At 40.2% G+C, this 19752-nt stretch overlaps 1 protein-coding gene across 1 annotated transcript in view; it reads left to right on the forward strand.

Moving 5' to 3' along the window:
• Positions 1 to 19752, forward strand: part of lrp5 (low density lipoprotein receptor-related protein 5) — a 69512-nt gene that overhangs the window by 42430 nt on the left and 7330 nt on the right. The window contains exons 14-24 of the mRNA XM_030731323.1: positions 3193 to 3328; positions 3517 to 3761; positions 4500 to 4684; positions 7034 to 7182; positions 8769 to 8946; positions 11885 to 12081; positions 12374 to 12579; positions 14031 to 14221; positions 16441 to 16650; positions 16750 to 16875; positions 17314 to 17550. Coding sequence (XP_030587183.1) covers positions 3193 to 3328; positions 3517 to 3761; positions 4500 to 4684; positions 7034 to 7182; positions 8769 to 8946; positions 11885 to 12081; positions 12374 to 12579; positions 14031 to 14221; positions 16441 to 16650; positions 16750 to 16875; positions 17314 to 17550 — 2060 coding nt within the window. The remainder of the gene's footprint in view (positions 1 to 3192; positions 3329 to 3516; positions 3762 to 4499; positions 4685 to 7033; positions 7183 to 8768; positions 8947 to 11884; positions 12082 to 12373; positions 12580 to 14030; positions 14222 to 16440; positions 16651 to 16749; positions 16876 to 17313; positions 17551 to 19752) is intronic.

The following is a 19752-nucleotide window of genomic DNA, read 5'->3' on the forward strand; positions in this document are numbered from 1 at the left end:
AAGAGTACTCGGTTTAACAGAGCTCTGACTCTTTGTCAGCCCGGCAGTGCTGAAAAGAAACCTGGGGTTGTTCTTATTTTCTTCAGTCAGTGATGAATAGTAAGATGTCCTAGCTTTACGGAGGGCTTTTTTTTTAACAGAGCACCAAACTCTTTTTCCAGGCTAAATGAAGATTTTCTGAGGCACCAGTTTCGCTCCACCTTACAGGTTATCTGCTTTAAGCTGCACTTTTGTGAGTTATACCAGGGAATTACACACTTCTGATTTGAAGCTCTCCTTTTCAGAGGAGCCACAGTATCAGTCATATGCAGTAAGAATGTAAAACTGCTAATGAGATAATTGGCCTCTGTGGGAGCAGAAATCCGGTCGCTGCTCTGTACTGTGTTGGAACATGGCATTGAAGAGCATAGTAATGGAGGAATTATATTCTTGATCTTAGTTACAGTCTTTCAGAAAGACTTCTACTGTAATAAAATGTATTCCCCACTGCTGTGTAATCCATTAAAGTAAATGTAAATGTTACTAAGAAATGATCAGACAGGAGGGGGCTTTCAGGGAATACTGTTAAGTCTTCAGTTTCTATGCCATATGTCAGGACAAGATGCAGAGTGTGATTAAAGTGGTGGGTGGGCTCCTTTACATTTTGAGAGAAGCCAATTGAATCTAACAATAGATTAAATGCAGTGTTGAGGCTGTCATTTTCAGCATCTACATGGATGTTAAAATCACCCACTATAATTATTTTATCTGAACTGAGCAATAAATCAGATAAAAAGTCTGAGAAATCAGACAGAAACTCTGAGTAAGGTCCAGGTGGATGATAGATAATAACAAATAAAACAGGTTTTTGAATTTTCCAGTTAGGGTGGACAAGACTAAGAGTCAGGCTTTCAAATGAATTGCACTCTGTCTGAGTCTGGTTAATTAAGGAGCTGGAGTGGAAGATTGCTGCTATTCCTCCTCCTCGGCCTGTGCTTTAAGCATTCTGACAGCATGAGGTGTTGATTCGTTTAAACTAACATAGTCATCCTGCTGTAACCAGGTTTCTGTAAGGCAGAATAAATCAATTTGTTGATCAATTATTAAATCAGTTACTAAATGGGACTTGGATGAGAAAGACCTAATGTTTACTAATCCTGTTTTACTCTTGCAGAGAGGTGTGTAAGACTGCAACTCTGCTTCCTGGTCTCAACCCTGGATAGTCAGGTTTTGGGGGGGTTAATAAATTTGGCCCAATTTCTAGAAATGAGCGCTGCTCCATCAAGAGTGGGATGGATGCTATCTCTCCTAACAAGACCAGGTTTTCCCCAGAAAATTTTCCAATTATCATAAAGCCCACGTTGTTTTTTGGACATTTTACTCCCTCCAGTTGAGAGGGAGTAAAATGTTGTCCTCAAAATGTGTTATATCTTGAAAGAAAGTATTGTCAAGAGAAAAAGAATGAGCTGCCCGGTTATTAAGAAATATACTGTAGTACAATATTATGTAATCAGTTTATTTATGTCCAGTTACTTACAAATCAATACCTATTATTCATGACCTACTCTTACATAATGTTTGCGTAATCAAAGTAAACATGTCATGCTACTCTTACCTGATTTACACTGCACTACAAACTTCCTATAGTATATTTAAAAAGAACAAAAAAACCCATAATGAATATGTACAAAATACAATACTGTTCTATTAAAAGTAAATACTGCCAAGAGAGTCGGCTTCCTTGGTGGTGGTTTGCACTTTCTGAGTGCTTCTTGTTTATATGTTGTTTGAGTTATCTTGTTGCTTCAATTGAACAACCTCCCTTTTTTTTCACCCTCTTTATAAACTGTTTTCATTGGAGAGTGACTGTTAGATAGAAAAGCACTTAGGTGTAGTGCTTGGGTGAATAAAGCATTTTGAGTGCTCAAGTATATTAAAAAAAAAAAAACTGTATGAGAGCCAGTCCATTTATCATTCTCTGGTCACATTTATTTATTATTGTCTCCTGTACTGTCATGAACATTTAACATGCTAACTGAGGCCTATAGAGTCTGAGGTGTAGCTCTTGGGTTTTTTGCAGTTTCTCTGTGCATAATACAGTCTGACCTTGAGGTGAATTTGCTGGGACATCACTCCTGGGAAGATTGGTAACTGTCTTGAATGTTTTCCACTTGTGCATAATTTTCTCACTGTAGAATGACGGACTTCACATTGTTTGGAAATGGCCTTTGCATAGCTTCTTTAAGATCGTTGCTGATGTCTGTCCTCCATTGCATTGCGTTAACAAACACCTGAATGCTCCAGACCAGGAAACTGCTAAAATGTGACACGCACTGCTTCTGCATTTGGCTTATTTGTTTGACACGGTGTATTATTTCATGTGTTTGAGGGGTGCCTGTGGCTCAGGTAGAGCAGGTCATCTACTAATTGGAAGGTTGGTGGTTCAATCCCATGCTGTTAGAGTATACATGCCAAAATATCTTTGGGCAAGATGCTGAATCCCAAGTTGCTCCTGATGCAAACATATTCAAATGGCCAGCACAAGCTACTTTTATGCTCAACATTAATTCTGTCAAAATTAGACAAAATCTGACAGTTTTAACCAATTGAATAAGCATTACACACATGCAAGGACAATAACGGCAATCATGAACTGCCTGTCAGTCCTAGGGTATGGCCTGGACAATCTGCATTCAGTTGCTTGTTGCCAAACTTTTCTCCATAATGGATCTCTCCCACCCTTTACACAGTGTTCTGATTAGCTGGAGGAGCACTTATAGTCAGAGGTCATTAATGACCTGTAAGTCACAGGAGATCCTTGCACAGGTCTCCCATGGCCTTCTCTTTTTTGCTAAAGTACCATTTTATAATTTCCACACAATGGTGGGCAGTTTTTACAGTTTTTTCTTTTATGATTTACAGTAATTCATCATTTAGGCACATTTACATTCTTCCATTTTCTTATCTTTTGTCTCAAAATGCAAAACTGAAAAAAAGTTTGAAGGATTTTTTTTTTTTGCTGTTTTTTGTTTCTTTAATTATTTCATTGTTTAATTTGTAACTTGTTTTTTGGTCACCTTGGCCTTGACTTGATCTCAGAAGTATTTGAGCTTGGGCTTGGGCCTTGAGCTTTCAGTGTCAGCCTTGCCTTCGAGGTGAGTTTGTAACTTGCACTGAATTTTTAAGGATTCTGTGGTGCTCTTTTCTCCTCAGGGACAACATCAGGAGTATTTCTTTGGGTACCAACAGCAATGACGTAGCCATTCCTCTGACAGGCGTTAAAGAGGCCACTGCTCTTGATTTTGATGTCTCTGAAAAGAGAATATATTGGATGGACATACAGGCAAAGGTAGGCTTTGTGGCAGAAATGTCCTGAAGTTTGACTTTAAGTTGGGTCAGATTAAGAGAAACATGATAAAAATGATTAAATTATTATTTCTTGCACTGAACTAAGCTAAGAAAAGCTGGGCTTGTAGTTAAACAAGAGGTTGCTCTTTTTCTTTCTGTTGTCTTCCACTCTCCTCTTTTTTCTGCCAGACAATCAGTAGAGCCTATATGAACGGCAGCTCCGTAGAACATATTATAGAGTTTGGACTGGACTACCCAGAAGGCATGGCAGTCGACTGGATGGGTCGCAACATTTACTGGGCAGATACAGGTACTAACCGCATCGAAGTGGCCCGGTTGGACGGCCAGTATCGACAGGTTCTGGTCTGTAAAGACCTTGACAATCCTCGATCACTGGACAACCCACGATCACTAGCACTGGACCCAGCCAATGGGTAAGACCCTACAATTTTTAAAGTAGCTGATATATTGGCCCAGCACAGAAAAGTACCAGCCCATCATTTGATTTCCTTCATAATTTTTTTTATAAATTTTGTGTGTGAAAAAAATGTATGGCAGCAAACAGATAGACAATTAAATAAAACAGTACGTCGAGCAAAACAGTGGAAGCTATTCACTGTCAGCACCTGTTTTATTCTGGAGCTCAACATCTTTCAAGGGTTGGTGCCAATGACTTCATGCGTTTTCTTCACCCGAGGCAGCAAGAATTTAACAATGTCATCGTGTCAGTACGTAGGCCAAGCAACAACACGCATGCCAGTTTTTCCTCAGTAACCTCCAGCTTATAAAGGATGATGCTATTAAATCTGTTTGTTAACAAGCCTTTCAAACCTTATCACAGTGCATCCAAATCACCCCGAAACATCCTGATGTGCCTGTGTGCCAAGTTACTACTCACTTTGTGATGTCTTCATGATGTCATGGACCAGAAATTTCAGCATACTTGCCTGGAGCCAACTGATGTCATTCCATGATCAAATATTGACAAGCATAGTAAAAGCAAAAGTTTGGCTAATCTAATTCCTGTCTGGATTAGACTAGCCAAGTAGAGAAATAGTGTAGCCAAATAGCTTAAAACAGATTTTAATGAAGCCATCAGAATCCTTTTATATACAGAGATGATTAACTTGCTAGTGTGTAGCCCAAGGTGTAACAGTTTTTTCTGTCTGTAGCTACATGTACTGGACAGAGTGGGGAGGTCGGCCGTGGATAGCCAGAGCCTACATGGATGGCAGCACCATCATAACCTTGGTGGATGAAGTTGGCCGTGCCAATGGACTGACCATTGACTATGTAGACCATCGTCTCTACTGGACTGACATGGACACAGGCATGATCGAAAGCACCAACATGCAAGGTTTGAACACGCAGACACACACACACTAAGCACTTACTGTGCATAGCCAGTACTGCATTATTTATTGGTCATCAGTGTCACACATACGTCTGGTATTGTGAAAGTTCACACTGATTGCTCAAAGTTCAGTTCGTATTCATAGTTTAATTTATTCATATTTTTTTAATGAGCTACTCTGAATTATTCTTTTTAAGTAGAATCACCTTCTACCAAACATGCAGCCTCTTAACAGTATGTTGTAATCATAACAACTATAATCAAACAAATCAGTTTACAGACGTAGTTTAGCTCTATGGCAACTGCTCTGTTTGGTATTGATTCATGGGAGAGAGGATTCAAAGGACACAATAAAAGTTTACTTTACATTTAGACACAGTCAGCAAAAATAAATGCTAGCAGGAAAGTAGCGAGCAAAGGGCAAAGTCCAAAAAAACAATAAAAACCAATAAGGATAGAGCAAGACGAGCCCGGTGTAAACCTTTCTGTGCAGAGTTTGCACGTTCTCTTTGTGCCTGTTAGGGTTTCCTCCTAAAGACATTCTTGTTAATTGGTGATTCTAAATTGGCAGTACATGCATGGCAGGAAAACTTGCAAAGACAGACGGTGAAACTGACAGGACTGCAAAGTGATCGTGAATTAAACAATGAGTTAAAAAACATGACAATCATCAATCACTTGCCAATATTTTCCAGTACTGACTTGATATTCCTCCTCTGTGTCAACACGAGGTCCAACAACACTGTAAACCCAGATTTTGATTCCACTTAAAAATATTGAGTTCGTATTACTTAAAATTGCCTAGAATGTGAACATTACTTGTTAATGCTGAGTAGACTGTACTCTTTGATGGTCTATCTTATTGTAATCATGTGTTTGAGTTCAAACAACTTAATATCAAGTTTTGCACCTGCTAAGAATCTAGTTTATACCAGTTTTAACAGACTGGATTAATGCGCAGCTGCATGGTGGCATGATGGTTAGCAGTGCTACCTCACAGGTAGAATACCATCTAGAAGGTCTGGGTTCAATTCCAGCTTGACCCAGGCCTCTCGCTGTTTGGAATAGTAGACATTTGGTGTTTTTGTTCACAACGCTCTCTCGTATAGTTTTTTTAATTGTTCCATGGACAAATTTGTAAATGTTAATGTACCAGCATTCAGCAGGGCTGAGTTTTATCATGTTTATTTACCAAATTTAAACAGACACAGTTCAACACTGTAAAAAATATTTGTGTTACTGGGCAGCATGGTGGCGTGGTGGTTAGCACTGCTGCCTCACAGCTGGAATAGCTATCTGATAGTCTGGGTTCAATTCCACCTCCCTCCCTACCAGCCCTCCCTGTGTCTGTATGGGTTTCCTCCCACAATCTGAAGACATGCAATTACTGGGGTTAGGTTAATTGGTCTCTCTAAATTGCCCACAGGTGTGAATGGTTGTCTGTGTCAGCCCTGCAACAGGCTGGTGACCTGTATGGGGTGTACCCTGCATCTTACTGCCTTGTCAGCTGGGATAGGCTCCAGTCCCCACCACCCCCCACACAACCATGAAAAGAATAGGGGGAATTGATTGATCAAAAGACACTTTATTTTTTCATGAACTATAAGTTTGGTCAATTAGAACATACAATGTTGTTCAATTGGATATGGAGTAGTGCTTACTTAACAGGCTGAGTTAAATGAACTGTTTCATTACTTAAAAAATTTAAGGCAACGAGTTACCTTGGTTTTTTTAAGTAGATTCAACTTATCCGGGTTTACAGTGAATGCAACATCACAAAAGACAGTGACGTGAAGAATTTCACCCTGAGCTAACGTACCTGTTAACGTGTGCTAATTTCCATGAGAATTAATCCAATGTTCTACACGACTTTTCTCCCAGGTCGTTCACACCCCACTTATGACAGGTGGGGTGTGAACGACCTGGGAGTTTAAGAAACACTGCCCTAATCCATAGTGTACTTCACGCATTTGCTTGGCAAGCAAAAGGTCACTGGTTTGATTACAGCCGGAGGCACAAATCACCTTTGAGGTTGCGTCAGGAAGGACATCCAGAGTAAAACTCTGCCAAATCAAACATGCAGCTCTACCTACTGTGTAACCCATTGTGAGAAGGGAGCAGCTGAAAGTAGCCATACTCGGGCTCCTTTAGATTACATGTAAAGTATCTGAGTCAATTTGACACCCACAGATTATTTTTACATTTTGTTTTGTCATTCTGATCATTTAAAAAGGCCATATTCTTAATTATATACACATTTTTTGTTATGATGGATGTTGCTTGATGTTTGGAGGATGGGTAAAGATGAAGAACTCTTGAGTAGATGTAAAGATGCTGTCATATCTTCTGCAGGCCTTCAGAGGGAGATCATAGTAGAAGACCTTCCTCATCCCTTTGGTCTGACCCAGTACCGGGATTTTATCTACTGGACTGATTTTAACCTGCGTAGGATTGAACGTGCAGACAAACGCAGTGGACTCAACCGCACTGTGGTCCTGCAGGTATGAAACCACTTCAGTTCTATGAACAATATTTAAAATTTTCAATGTATAAAATTTATTATGTAACCAAGACAACACAAACAGACCAGAACAAAACAACTGTAAAAAAAGAAAAAGAAAAACTAAACTAAACACCATCTGACCTTTTTATTCAAAACACGTCAAAGCCGTTTACATCAAACGATTCCAATCCACTTTAAGATCCACCCCCCCCTACAAAAATAAAAAAAATCCACAAGCCTTTTCAAACACCCCATGTTTGTCCTTCAGTATGTTTATTATTGTTTTTAGTGGAACGTTTGACATAGCCAGAGATTAATAATAACTAATGATTAAATGCAGAGTGGGGTATAAACACAAAGTGAAAAGAGGTGAGTGAAGAAGAAACACTCAGTGCATCATGGGAACCCATGCAGCCTAGGCCTATAGCAGCATAACTAAGAGAGGGTTCAGGGTCACCTTTTCCAGCCCTAACTATAAACTTTATCATAAAGGAAAGTTTTAAGCCTAATCTTAAAAATAGAGAGGGTGTCTGTCTCCTGAATCCAAGCTGGGAGCTGGTTCCACAGAAGAGGGTCTTTACCCACAATACAAAGCGCCTTGAGGCGACAGTTTGTTGTGATTTGGCGCTATATAAATAAAATTGAATTGAATTGAATTGAAAGCTGAAGGCTCTGCCTCCCATTCTACTCTTAAGTATCCTAGGAACCACAAGTAAGCCAGCAGTCTGAGAGTGAAGTGCTCTGTTGGGGTGATATTGGACTATGAGGTCTTTGAGATAAGATGGGGCCTGATTATTCAAGACCTTGTAGGTGAGGAGAAGGATTTTAAATTCAATTCTAGATTTAACAGGGAGCCAATGAAGAGAAGCCAATATGGGAGAAATCTGCTCTCTCTTTTCAGAGCTTTTAAGACAAGCTTAATAATAATGAAGTATAAAAATCTAGCCTAGAAGTAATAAATGCATGAATTAATTTTTCTGCATTGCGCTGAGACAGGATGTTTCTAATTTTAGTTCTACACAATGTTACTGGACACTAAGCTAATGCCATCCAGAATAAGTATCTGGTTAGCCACCATAAAGTTTGTAGGGCCGAGTACAATAACTTCAAAGAGAGATTGTTTTTCTGTTTCTTATTCTTTGCAAATTTATGTTTTCATTTCAAAGAAAAAAAAAATTTGTTTTACATGATATGGGTTTGGATTATGAAATGAAAATAAAATAACCACCTGTTTTTCATTTTTTAATGTCTGTTTTTAAAATGAAAAACAAATGACCAAAAAGTACATGGACACAATAACTTTTGCACTTGAGAGATAGAAATCTTTAATTGTTTCATGCCTCTTAGAGGTCCATTCTTTAAATGTATTATCTGCTCCTCCTGCAGTGAAAACTCTGCAGGGGTTATAATAATATTCCATATATTCCCAATGATGAAATTAAAAATGTCATTTTTACATTTGTGCATAACACTAGTGTATTTGTTATTTGGCACCACTAACCATTCTCTTAAATTAAAGTCAGTCCCTATATATTCAAGCTGGAAATGCTGAGCTTTACCACTGACACATCACTGTTTCCTCAGGGCCAGCTTGAGGTGATGCTGGACATCCTGGTGTTCCATTCCTCTCGTCAGGATGGCACTAATGAGTGCTCACATAACAACGGCAACTGTGCCCACCTCTGCCTGGCCACTCCTGCTGGTGCCCAATGCCGCTGTGCCTCCCACTACACCTTGAACCCAGATGGACGAAACTGTAGCTGTAAGTACAGAACTGCTGGGACTGAGACAGAAAAGCAAGTATAGCACGCTAGAGAATGCCGGCTACTGGTTTGAATTTCAACATTCGCTCTAAAATTCAGAGGGCTTTGTGTTTAGAGTCAGTGTTGACTTTTAGACTCGACTCTCCTGGGAATTACATTGATGCTGGTCAGATGCAGGAGATTAAGAGAATCCAGTCTGGAGTTCTGAGAGTGATAACAGGTGAAAGAGCTAGTTTAAGAACACCACCTACGCTTCTCTAAGAATGTAGTTGGTGTTGTGATAAATGCAGTTAAACAGTAAAAAATGATACTGCTGTTCTGAAAGAAACAAAAACCAAATCCCCACCTTGACAGGTTGCCAGTCCATGGCCAACGCAGTCATTCATGCTCACATTTACACATATGGCCAATTTAAAGTCACCAATGAACCTAATTCATGAAAACATTATGCCAACCTTTTTGCCGTCAAAGTTACACAGAAGATCAACATGAACCATGTAAGGTCTTTGGCCGCTGCATTCTGTCAGAATTTCCTTTTGTTTTAGGATTGATGCTTCAAGTCTCAAGCAGAGAAATGAAACACTGTTCTTCCAAAAGATGGATTGCACTAACTCACAGGTCCAAAATCTCCCATAGGTGTTCAGTTTAGTTGAGATACGCTGTGTATAAAGCTTATCGCGTACATCCTTGGCCAAATGTTTTGAGAATGACACACATACTGGTTTTCCCAAAGTTTGCTGTTTTTTTGATGGGAATTTGCATATACTCAAGAATGTTTTGAGGAGTGAATTGCAAATAATTGCAAAGTCCCTCTTTGCCATCAAAATGAACTTAATCCCCCCAGAAACATTTCCACTTCATTTCAGCCCTGCCACAAAAGTACCTGCTGACATCATTTCAGTGATACTCTCATTAACACAGATGAGAGACTTGAGATCACTCTGTCATGCTGATTGAGTTTGAATAGCAGATTGGATGCTTTAGAAGGAGGGTAGTTCTTGAAATCTTTGTTCTTCCTCTTTTTACTATGTTTATCTGCAAAGAACCACATACAGTCAGCACTGCTTTGCTTAAAAAAGTCTTAACATGCATGGATGCATTGCGCATTGCGCATTGCTGCTAGTAAGATTACACCTAAATCAACCATGTATTGGATAATCAAGAACTACAAGAAGAGAGAATCAGTTATTGTGAAGAAGGCTTGGGGATCCCCAAGAAAGTCCAGTCCAGGACCATCTCCTAAAGGTGATTCAGCAGCAGGATTGGGGCGCCACCAATGCAGAGCTCAGGAATGGCAGGAGGCAGGTGTGCACGAACAGTGAGGTGAAGACTTTTGGAGGATAGCCTGGTGTCAAGAAGGACAGCAAAGTAGCCACTTCTCTCCACAGGAGAAGCATCAAGGACAGACTGAGATTCTGCAAAAAGTACAGGGATTGGACCTCTGAGGACTGAGGTAAAGTAATTTTCTCTGAAGTCCCTTTCCGATGCATCTGGAAGAATGATTGTCTGAAGAAGAAAAGGTGAGTGCTACCATCAGTCCTGTGTCATGCCAGCAGTAAAGCATCCTGAGACCATTCATGTGTGGGGTTGCTTCTCATCCAAAGGAGTGGACTTACTCACAATTTTGCCTAAGAACACAGCCATGAATAAAGAATGGTACCAAAACATCCTCTGAGAGCAACTTCTCCCAACCCCCCAAATACAGTTTGGTGAAGAACAACGCTTTTTCCAGCATAATGGAGCATGGTGCCATAAGGCAAAAGTGATAACTAAGTGGCTTGGGGAACAAAACATTTAAAATTTGGGAAACTCCCCAGACCTTAATCCCATCGAGATTACAGAAACCCACAAATTCTGGCAAACTCCAAGCATTGATTAATGGGTTGCTATCAGTCAGGATTTGACTCAGAAGTTGGTTGACAGCATGCCAGGGTGAATTTCAGAGGTCTTAAAGGGCCAATACTGCAACTAGTGATTCTTTGCATAAACAATGTAATTTTCAATAAAAGCCTTTAAAAATTATGAAATGCTTGTCATTATACTTGAGTATAGCATAGAAACATTTGAGCAGCAAACTTTGTGAAAAACAATACTTGTGTCATTCTCTAAACTTTTGGCCATGACTGTAAAATTCACTCCATTTTCTTCCTTATCAAACCGTCCTTGTGAGGATGGAACTTTGTCACCACTGACCCAAAAAAATCCTCCCATCAGGATTGAAGTTTTTATCATATGACAAAGATTATTCAGATAACTTTGTATTGCTTTTGAGTAACCTTTCGATCTAAAATTGTTCCTACAACATAAGAACAACCAGATCCCCTCGCTCTAGGGGTCAAAGGTTCAAGCTTCTTTCTTTAATTTGTCACCTTTCTGTTTGTTTTAGTAACACAAACATTCCTAAAAGGCTCTTATACCAGAAACAGATGAAGTCAGTTTTTTAAAGGCACTGACAGTGTAGCTGAAATATATGATCATTGAAATGCTTTCCTTAGAGTCATACTGCCATGCATTTATAGTTAGGACCCAAGAACAAATGGAACAGAAATGACAGAAGGTAGAACCATTAACCCCAGTTGCTTCTTGCTCAATAGCCAACATACTTCAGTTCTTTCTAAAGTTATAGCCCCTCCACTGTGTGTGTGTGTGTGTGTGTGTGTGTGTGTGTGTGTGTGTGTGTGTGTGTGTGTGTGTGTGTGTGTGTGTGTGTGTGTGTGTGTGTGTGTGTGTGTGTGTGTGTGTGTGTGTTTATTTAGGCTTGGTGTTCTGGATTTTGACCCTGCATGTTTGTCTTTGTGTTTCACAGTATGTGTTGAGCAAACTTCATCTTTCTTTTTGCCAGAGGGAACTTGAAGTCCTTTGACCAGGCTCACCCTTTTTCTCCATTTGTTCACCCTCTAACCCCTCCACCCCTCCCTGTTACCTCTCTGTCTGTAGCTCCTTCAAGTTTCTTGCTCTTCAGTCAGAAGGCCAGTATCAGCAGGATGGTTTTAGGAGAACAGAGTCCGGACATCATCCTTCCCATCCATGTAATGAGAAATGTTCGAGCTGTCAGCTATGACCCGGTGGACCGACTGGTCTACTGGCTTGATGGACGACAGAACATACGCAGAGCCAGAGATGATGGGGCCATGGTACACCCACATCACCCTCCTAAAACACACACAGCACTTGACACCATTAGGTGTTATTGAAGGAACATGTTACGTCTTTTGTGGAAAAAAAAAGAAAGAAAAAGAATCAGTAATAACACTGTCCTAGAAATAAGAAAGAGACTCATAATAAAGACCTATATGTTCTTAAAAAGCTGTATGGATAGCTGCTTTAGTAGTGAGGCAAAGCAGTTAATAAAGCTTCATGTGACTCAAAGTGAATGTCAGAATGGCTCAAGTGTTGACCTTGTGACTTTGCTGTGTTTGTTTTCAGTCGGCAATGATAATGAGCAGCACTGCTCAACCAGTGGACAACCAGCTTCACGACCTGAGCCTGGATCCCTATAGTCGGAACATCTACTGGACTTGCGAGACAACCAACACCATCAACGTCCAGAGGATGGACGGCCACACTGTGGGTGTGGTCATCAAGGATGACACAGACAAGCCACGGGCTATTGTGGTCAACGCTGAGAAAGGGTGAGCTCGTTTTTGTTACAGTGGCTGCACTCGGCTTAGTTAAATTAAAAGATGAGTGACATACTGAGGAAATTCCTTACTTCTTACTACATTACTTACAAATCCTAATCTTGATGCAATTTCTTGGTAAGTGTTTATTTCAGATACTAATTTTATTTGATCCCAGTGCAGCCTTTGATACTGTTAACCATAGCATGTTACTTAATAGGCTTGAGCTCTGGGCTGGTATCTCTGGCTCTGTGTTAGTTTGGTTTTCCTCCTGGGTGCCAGGGTGGCTGAACGCCACATGCCTGTGGTATAGGCGGCCCAGGTTTGCGTCACATCACCTGTGGCTGTTTCCTGTGTGTCTTCCCCTATCTGTCTCTTTCCCCACTTTCCTGTTTCTCTTCACTGTACACTATCTAATAAAGGCAAAAAAAAAAAGGCCAAAGGTTGGTTTTCCTCATAGTTCTCTGATTGGGCTTTCAGGGCGAGCAAGTTCTCTTCTACCACTGTTTCTCTAACCTGTGGTGTTCTGCAAGGTTCAATTCTAGGTCCATTATTATTTTCTTTGTACATTTTTTACTTTTGCTGGCATCATTCAATCTTTTAAAGGCATTTCTTATCATTTTTATTTCAGTGACATTCAGCTGTCTTTTAAGCCTCACCAGCTGCATAGTTGGACAATATTCACATATTTGTGTCTAACCTTATGAGGATAAGTTAGAATCATCTAAAAAGAATTAGGGTGCAACATGACCATAAGTTCTGTGATACAGCAAAGTTTGTTCATTATCGAAAGAGGATTCCAGATCTAATGATTCAGAATGCTGAAAATTATTTATGATTGAGTGTGACAACATTGGGTGGTATCTATCACAGCGTAGTATCGGCACATAGAACATTTTGGGTGGGTGAGGTATGCACTCTAATGGGTGCCCTTCAAGTTATTATTAATCTCTGGCTCTCTTCCACAGTGTGTCTTTTGTCCTGTCTCCCTCCCCTCACCCCCAGTCAGTCGCTGCCCAAGCCCATGAGCCTAGTTCTGCTGGAGGCTCTTGTTAAAAGGGAGTTTAGTTTTCCCATCGTTGCCAAATGCTTGCTCATAGGGGTCGTCTGATTTTAGGAATGCTCTCTCTATTATTATAGGGTCTTTACCTTACAATATAAAGCACCCTGAGATGACTTGTTGTGATTTGGCACTATATAAATAAAACCGAATCCAATTTTATTCTGTTTTACCTTGGTTTATTTTGCAGTTGACTGTATTTTACTGTATTTAAGTTTGTTATTATATTTTATTGTAATTATCCCTAGTTTTTATTCATTTTGTTGTACAGTACTTTGTGACTACCTGACTGTGAAAAGTGCTTTATAAATAAACTTTACTTACTCAGTTACTTAGTATCCAACAAAGAATTGTACAGCAGAACATAACATTGTACCCTGGTGATGTGTGTCCCTTTCTACAGGTATATGTATTTCACCACAGTGCAGGAGCGCTCAGCTAAGATTGAAGGTGCCAGTCTGGATGGGACAGAGAGGGAATCTTTGTTTACCACTGGTCTCATCAGACCGGTAGCTCTGGCACTGGATAATAAGCTGGGAAAACTGTTCTGGGTGGATGCTGACCTCAAACGCATCGAGAGCAGTGACCTGACAGGTGAGTTACCATAAAGAGAAGTAATTTATATTAAAAAAAATCATGCAGATTTGGATGAAAATAATAAAGAGCAGTGCCAGAATAGGACTCAGATATTGCCTCACCATAAACATTTAAAAGAAAACTGATATTGAAAAAAAATTGAAACACTGAAGCAGGCAAAAGTTATTTATTTGTTCCTAAAACACACTGTTTTTAGATTCAAATACAGATGCACTATATTGCCAAAAGTATTCACTCATTTGCGTCACTGCAGCCGATGCTTTGCATTGCACTCAGTGATGTACGGCTTGGATGCAGCTGCTCGGCCATGGAAACCCATTCCATGAAGCTCTCTACACACTGTGCTTGAAGGCCACATGAAGTTTGGAGGTCTGTAGCGATTGATTCTGCAGAAAGTTGGTGACCTCTGTTTACTATGCGCCTCAGCATCTGCTGACCCCGCACTATGATTTTACGTGGCCTACCACTTCGTGGCTGAGTTTGCTGTCATTCCCAATCACTTCAACTTTCTTCTAATCCCACTAACAGCTGACTGTGGAATATTTAGTGGCAAGGAAATTTCATGACAAGACTTGTTGCACAGGTGACATCCTATCTTGATACGCTGGAATCCACTGAGCTCCTGAGAGCGACCCATTCTTTCACAGATGTTTGTAGAAGCAGTCTGCATGCCTAGGTGCTTGGTTTATACACCTGTCAAAACGACCCCCTATGAGTAAGCACTTGGTGACAGTTGGAAGGAAAAACTCCCTTTTAACAGGAAGAAACCTCCAGCAGAGCCAGGCTCAGGGAGATACTCTCAAGTATCCTAGGAACCACAAGTAAGCCAGCAGTCTGAGAGCGAAGTGCATTATTGGGGTGATACGGTACTATGTGTTCTTTAAGAAAAGGTAGGGCCTGATTATTCAAGACCTTGTATGTGAGGAGAAGGGTTTTAATTCAACTAGAAAAAAGCATTTCCTAGCAAAAATGCAATGTGAATGCTGAAAAACTGAAGCCTGCGATGCTTATAAATGCTTAAAATACCTCCGATTTAATTTGCTTAACCAGCTGAAATAGAACTGAAGTGCATCAGAATAAAGAACAGCTGAAATAACTGCTGTACAAAGGAAACAGACCTGAAACAAGCTCAGTTTGAATCCCCACATTAACAGCTGAATGTTGTTAAACACCCCAAACACACACATACAGGAGATACTGGGTGAGAGTGTGTGTCTCTGTGTTTCTATGCCACATTTAAATAATCAGACTGCTGAAAGGTTATGCAGCTGGATGCTGAATTTGAATCCACCAATCAGAAACAAGGTGCTTTAAGCTATTTCTTTCCCTCCAAAATGAGTGAGGGACAGAAGAAACTCTTGCTGACCTACCCATAAACAACAGGTTGCTTTTCTAACTGCTTACAAAGTGACACTGTGCATCCATGAGGTCTCCACACCAGCCTCTGTGCTCTCTGTCTGATCACTTTGGCTCATCATAAAATAGTCATAAAATACAGTTAGTTGCTTTAAACAAAAGTATCATAAAAGATACCACTTTTACATAATTGTTAGTGTGTGATTAAATTGGTGTGATTATTGATACAATGAGGCCCAGTTTACTTTTCTGAAGCCGTGTCCTGGTGTCAGTCGTCAGAATGAACTTCATTATTTTCGTAAGGTCATAAAATTCTTGTATGACTCAATCACATTTACTGCAAGTAAATCCCTTTACATGGAGTAGAATTTATTGGGTTATTAAAGGTACTTACAGTATGTCTATGAAAAATAATGTTAATACCAAAGACATGACCTGATACCATTTTTTTAAATCTCTTTTTATTAATCACATTTTCAGTAAATTCCCTTTTCATTTATGTTTCTTGTATAAAAATGTTTTAGTTGATTAATTTGGCTGAATATGATTTCAGGTGAAATCAGGATTTTTGGACAGAGGCAAAGATATACTGTCTGACTAGCTGAGGGATACAAAGTCACTAAGATGGCTTGAATGTATCACATAAGTGCTTATTACTCCATGCTTACGGACTTCATCACCAAGATTGTCTACCACAGAACGTTGACACATTTAGTTTTGCAGCAATCAGTTGTCCTTAATAAATTTATTTAAAAGTGAGGAAAAAACAGCATATAGTTGTGGGATTTTCTAAACTCTAAATTATTATCATCAGGAAAAACTATCTTCTTCTTCTTACAACATCATTCCATCTCTCCCAGGAGCCAATCGCATTGTGCTACAGGATTCCAACATTCTCCAGCCTTTGGGGCTGACAGTGCTCGGTGATCATCTGTACTGGATTGACCGTCAGCAGCAAATGATAGAAAGGGTGGACAAATTCACTGGAGATGGACGCACACGTATACAGGGACGGATATCATACCTGACCTCCATCCACGCTGTGGAGGAGATGGACCCGCAGGAGTTTGGTACAGTTTACTGGCTCAGTTACTCCCTTAGAAGTACACGCTACATTAATACAGCTTTAAGGTTTGACCTTTGTAATAATGGCTGTTTCTTCTCGACAGCATCCCACCCATGCTCTCGTGACAATGGGGGCTGTTCTCACATCTGCATTGCTAAGGGTGATGGAACACCTCGCTGCTCCTGTCCCATGCACCTGGTGTTACTGCAGGACCTGCTGCACTGTGGAGGTGAGCAACACAGTAACAGCACTGAAGCCTGTTCATTTCTGGGAGGAAAGGGGTGAGACTCAGACATATCCGACCAACATACCTGACTGAGTTTCTGAAGTGTGAGACTTTTTCATATAAAACTCATAAAACACTTTAGCTATAGTTTAATACAATCAACAGAGAAGCAATGGTGATTGTAAATACTACTCTGACAGTGACAGAGGTTATTTATCGAAAAATGTCAAATAAAACAGTTTAATATAGACATTTGTGGACTGCTCCTGTTTGCATGCTTGCTGTGTTCACTCCTTTTGTTTATGTTTGCACATTTTTTTGTCTCTGATCGTCTGAAGGCTTGAATCTGAAGTTCAGTGCTTCTTCCCTTTCAAGAATGAGTGTGGCTTGGCTCTCTGCTTCATCCTCTTCCTTATATGTTGCCTTCTCTCTTTTTCTCAGAGCCCCCTACCTGCTCAACAGAGCAATTCACCTGCTCCACAGGGGAGATTGACTGCATTCCTATGGCCTGGCGATGCGATGGCTTTCCAGAATGTGAAGATGGCAGTGATGAAGACAACTGTCCTATCTGTTCTGCCTTCCAGTTCCAATGTGACAAAGGAGGCTGCATTGATGCTCAGAGGCGTTGCAATGGTGAACTGGACTGTGCTGATCACTCTGATGAGCGGGACTGTGAAAGTAGGTTTACACGTCGCATATTAGCTCAGTTCTTGCACAGCTGTTTGCAGCTACATTATGCATTTAGCAGTTTCTTTGCTATTTCTGCCACACAAATAGTCCAGCCTGAGCTTCCCTATGGATTAAATCTGATACACCACTATAGTTTTACTACATCCACATCAGCTTCTGAAGTAATATAAAAGTATGAATTTGTTCCATTTAATTTCCAGTTTCAGAAGTATTTCTGCCCTAATTAAGACAAGTATAGTCTTAGGATTTAAAATCCTTCTCTGCACATACAAGTGAATAGAGCAGGGGTCGGCAACCTTTAACACTCAAGGAGCCATTTGAACCCGGTTTCCACGGAAAGGAAAACACTGAGAGCCGCAAATACTACCGGAAGTCGGTAGCCACCATTGGAAGTTGGTAGCTACCGCGAGTGATGCATATATTAAGAAATGAAAATAAATAAAATTATTTTATTTTAATTTTTCAAGATCATAATGTTCCAATTTAGAACTACAACAAAAAACGAACTGACAAAAATAAAATGCCCTTCAATTGGATACTTATAATTTACTTCTGCAAGCCGCACAGAGCCGCAGCTTAAGCCTGAAAGAGCTGCGGGTTGCCGACCCCTGGGATAGAGTAATCAGACCGAATCATATCTTAACCCTTTATTTATTACGGGCCTGTTAACTTCATAAGTGCCGCTATTTGTGGATTACCATAAAATTACCATAATAACCCTGTGTTGGGTGTGAAGTGCAATTTATCAGCTTTCAGAAGCCGTTTGAATTTTTCCAATAGGACAAACGGTCGTGTAATTATGATAAGTGCGTTTGATCAGACATCTCAGCAGTGATATGCTCGGCATTAACCAGCTGTTCATGGCAAGTAAGTGCAGTTAACAGATGTATTGCAGCGATCTAACCCATAGTGTCCCAGTAGAGCACTTCTTTCTCAAAGTGCAGGCTTACTTGTGGTCCTTAGAGTTTCTAAAAGTAGAATGGGAGGCAGAGCCTTCAGCTTTCAGGCCCCTCTCCTTCGGAACCAGCTCCCAGTTTCGATTCAGGGTACAGACACCGTCTCCACTGTTGGGATTAAACCTAAAGCTTTTCTTGTTTTTAAATAAAGCTTATAGTTAGGGCTGGATCAGGTGACCCTGAATCATCCCGTTCAGGGTCACCATGATGCACTGAGCATCTCTTCTTCACTCTGTCTATGTGTGTATCACCTCTAGTAATTATTTACTCTGGCTCTCTCCCATTGTGTGTCTTTTGTCCTGTCTCCCTCTGCTCTCTACTCTCTCCCCTCAACCCAGCTGGTTGCAGCAGAAGGCTGCCCTTCCCTGAGCCTCGTACTACCAGAGATTTTTTCCTGTTCAAAGGGAGTTTTTCCTTCCCACTGTTGCCAAGTGCTTGCTCATAGGGGGTCATTTGAGCTTGTTGGGCCTTAATTTTACAATATAAAGCACCTTGAGGTGGCTGTTGTTACAAATTGGTACTATATAAATGAAACTGAATTGAAATTAAACTGATAGTTAACACCATGATGGGGATGCTCTTCAAAATCTTCTCCCATTTAGTGTGCAGGGTTTGAAGTAAGACTGTGTTTATCTATTCAATACATTATGTAAATGTTTGAATTGAGGTATTGAAGTATTGCATTTAGTTTATTAGTTTATTTTACCATTTTTTCCACCATGAAAATTTCCAGCAAACAATGCATTACTCTAGCAAATGTAACATCTCAAGCACAATCTTCTATCCACAACAAACTGAAAACAAGGTTAATAAAAAAATACGTTTAGTAAAGTTGAGTTGAATAGTTCATTTTATTGTCTGCATTTATTTGGCTGTAGCTCCTGCTCTGTATGCAGACTGGGTTTAGAGTGAACTATAGGTAGAGTAGAACCATGAAAAACTAGAATACCCTTTCTTATTCATACAGCCACATTAAGTATGACCACAAACAGCCATTACAGAGACTCATTGCAGCCCTGCATTGTCTTTTTTGTTCAGTTAAATGGTAAATGGACTAGTTCTTATATAATGCTTTTCAAAGCTCTTTATATAACACGTTAACATTCACAAAAGCACTTCCAAGTGTAACTAAGCTAAGTGCTTACTGTCTAACATTCACACTCCAACGCTTGCATCAGAGAGCAACTTGGGGTTGCCCAAGGACACTTTGGCATTCAGCCTGGAATCAAACCAC

The sequence above is a fragment of the Archocentrus centrarchus genome, chromosome 6 (assembly GCF_007364275.1).
Source record: "Archocentrus centrarchus isolate MPI-CPG fArcCen1 chromosome 6, fArcCen1, whole genome shotgun sequence".
Lineage (NCBI taxonomy): Eukaryota > Metazoa > Chordata > Actinopteri > Cichliformes > Cichlidae > Archocentrus > Archocentrus centrarchus.